At 48.1% G+C, this 1,921-nt stretch overlaps 1 protein-coding gene across 1 annotated transcript; it reads left to right on the top strand.

The window, feature by feature from the left end:
• The first annotated feature begins 1,073 nt into the window (after positions 1 to 1,073).
• On the top strand, positions 1,074 to 1,595 carry LOC150025547 (uncharacterized). Its single transcript, XM_090294092.1, has one exon. It carries the CDS (start codon positions 1,074 to 1,076, stop codon positions 1,593 to 1,595), a length of 522 nt encoding a protein of 173 aa, XP_090150218.1.
• Positions 1,596 to 1,921: the final 326 nt, after the last annotated feature.

Below are 1,921 nucleotides of genomic sequence, written 5' to 3'. Positions count from 1 at the left end.
CTATGCCACCGCCTTACAATGGACCCCCAAGTTCGACCTGTTCACTAGAAGAGGAGAAAGTTGAACGAGGAGAGGCGACAAATCATTAAAGAAGAGACACGGAAGTTGCTGAGCGCTGGCCAGATCAGGGAATTTCAGTACCCAGAATGGCTGGCAAACGTGGTCCTGGTGAAGAAGGCCAACGGGAAGTGGAGGATGTGCGTAGACTTCACGGACCTCAACAAGGCTTGCCCGAAGGACTCCTATCCCTTACCAAGCATTGATGCTCTGGTAGATAGCACCTCGGGTTGCAAGTTGCTCAGTTTCTTGGATGCCCTTTCTGGGTATAACCTGATCAAGATGCATCCTAGGGACGAATACAATACGACGTTCATGATAGAGTTATCTTGCTATTGTTACACAGTGATGCCCTTTGGGCTGAAGATGCAGGTGCCACCTACCAGAGGTTGATGAACAGAGTGCTCGCTTCCATAATAGAGCGAAAAGTACAGGCCTATGTGGATGATATGGTGGTGACCTCACAGGTGAAGGATCAGCACGTCGCTGATTTTGAAGAGCTATTTTCCACAATAGCTAAGTATAGATTGAAGCTGAACCCTGAGCAGTGTGTGTTCAGGGTGGAAGCAGGCAAGTTCTTGGGCTTCCTATTCATCGAGCGTGGGAAAGAGGTGCAGTAGTTGACGGGGCGGATGACCGCTCTGTCTAGGTTCGTATCAGTTGGCGGGGACAAGGGTCACCCTTATTTCCAGTGCCTTTGGAGGAACAGTAGGTTCATTTGGACCAGAGAGTGTGAATAGGCGTTTCGCAAGCTGAAGGAGTACCTGACCAGTCTCCCAGTGTTATGCAAACCTTAGTTGGGTACACCGCTTTGCCTATAATTCGTGGTCATCGATCGGGCGATCAGGTCGGTCCTCGTGCAGGAGCAGGACCAAGTACAAAAGCCAATATACTTTGTGAGCAAAGTATTGCAGGGGCCTGAGGTGAGGTACCAGGCCCTAGAGAAGGCAACCCTGGTAGTGGTGTTCTCAGCGAGGAGACTCCGCCACTACTTCCAGAGCTTTACTGTAGTGGTCATGACCGACCTGCCTATCCGCAAGGTCTTACAGAAGCCGGACGTAGCGGGAAGAATGGTACGTTGGGCAATAGAACTATCAGAGTTCAACGTACAGTACGAGCCCAGAGGCCGTATCAAAGGCCAAGTCTACGCTTATTTCGTGGTAGAGCTCTCATCGGCAGACGCACATAAGAAAGAATCCAACTTTCAGTCGGTGCTCTCTTTAGATAGGAACTCTAACCAACAAGGCAGCGGAGCGGGCATCATCCTGGAAGGGCTGAATGGCCTATTAATCGAGCAGGCCCTACGGTTCGCCTTCAATGCCAGCAACAACCAGGAAGAATATGAATCCCTGATCGCTGGCATACTGTTAGCCAAGGAGATGGGTGCGCAGAGTCTGCTGGCGAAGAGTGACTCCCTACTAGTTACAGGTCGAGTGACACGAGAATACCATGCCAAAGACCCTCAAATGGCCGCCTACCTAGAGTATGTCCAAGTTTCGAGCTGGTACATGTCCCTAGAGAGCAGAATGACTTGCTAGCTAAGCTCGTCAGTCCAGGCAAGGGGGGCAGACTGATGGAGATCAAATAAGGGAGGCTTTTATTAATGAAGGAAGAGGTCATTCACCCACACATTTGAAGTTCTTTCTTCTAGTCTTCTCAAAATTAAAAGAAGACATAAAATAAAGAGAGGATCAAGCCTAAAGCCAAAGAAGTCTACAAGCTTTCAAGAATGGGCTTCAATTAAATATCTCTCTTTATAGTTTCTTTTGTATAAAATTGTAAATAATATAGAATAGTGTTTAGGAAGGTGCTTAGAGGGAAACCTTAAGATACCTCTTTTGTAAAGCATCTTTAGGCATTAGTT

This window comes from Phaseolus vulgaris, chromosome 8, assembly GCF_051622355.1.
Source record: "Phaseolus vulgaris cultivar YP4 chromosome 8, ASM5162235v1, whole genome shotgun sequence".
Taxonomy (NCBI): domain Eukaryota; kingdom Viridiplantae; phylum Streptophyta; class Magnoliopsida; order Fabales; family Fabaceae; genus Phaseolus; species Phaseolus vulgaris.
This window is presented reverse-complemented; position numbering and strand designations above follow the sequence as displayed.

Excerpts from the sequence above, each read along its gene's own strand:
- LOC150025547 (XM_090294092.1), top strand. The coding sequence starts at position 1,074 with ATGACCGACCTGCCTATCCGCAAGGTCTTACAGAAGCCGGACGTAGCG.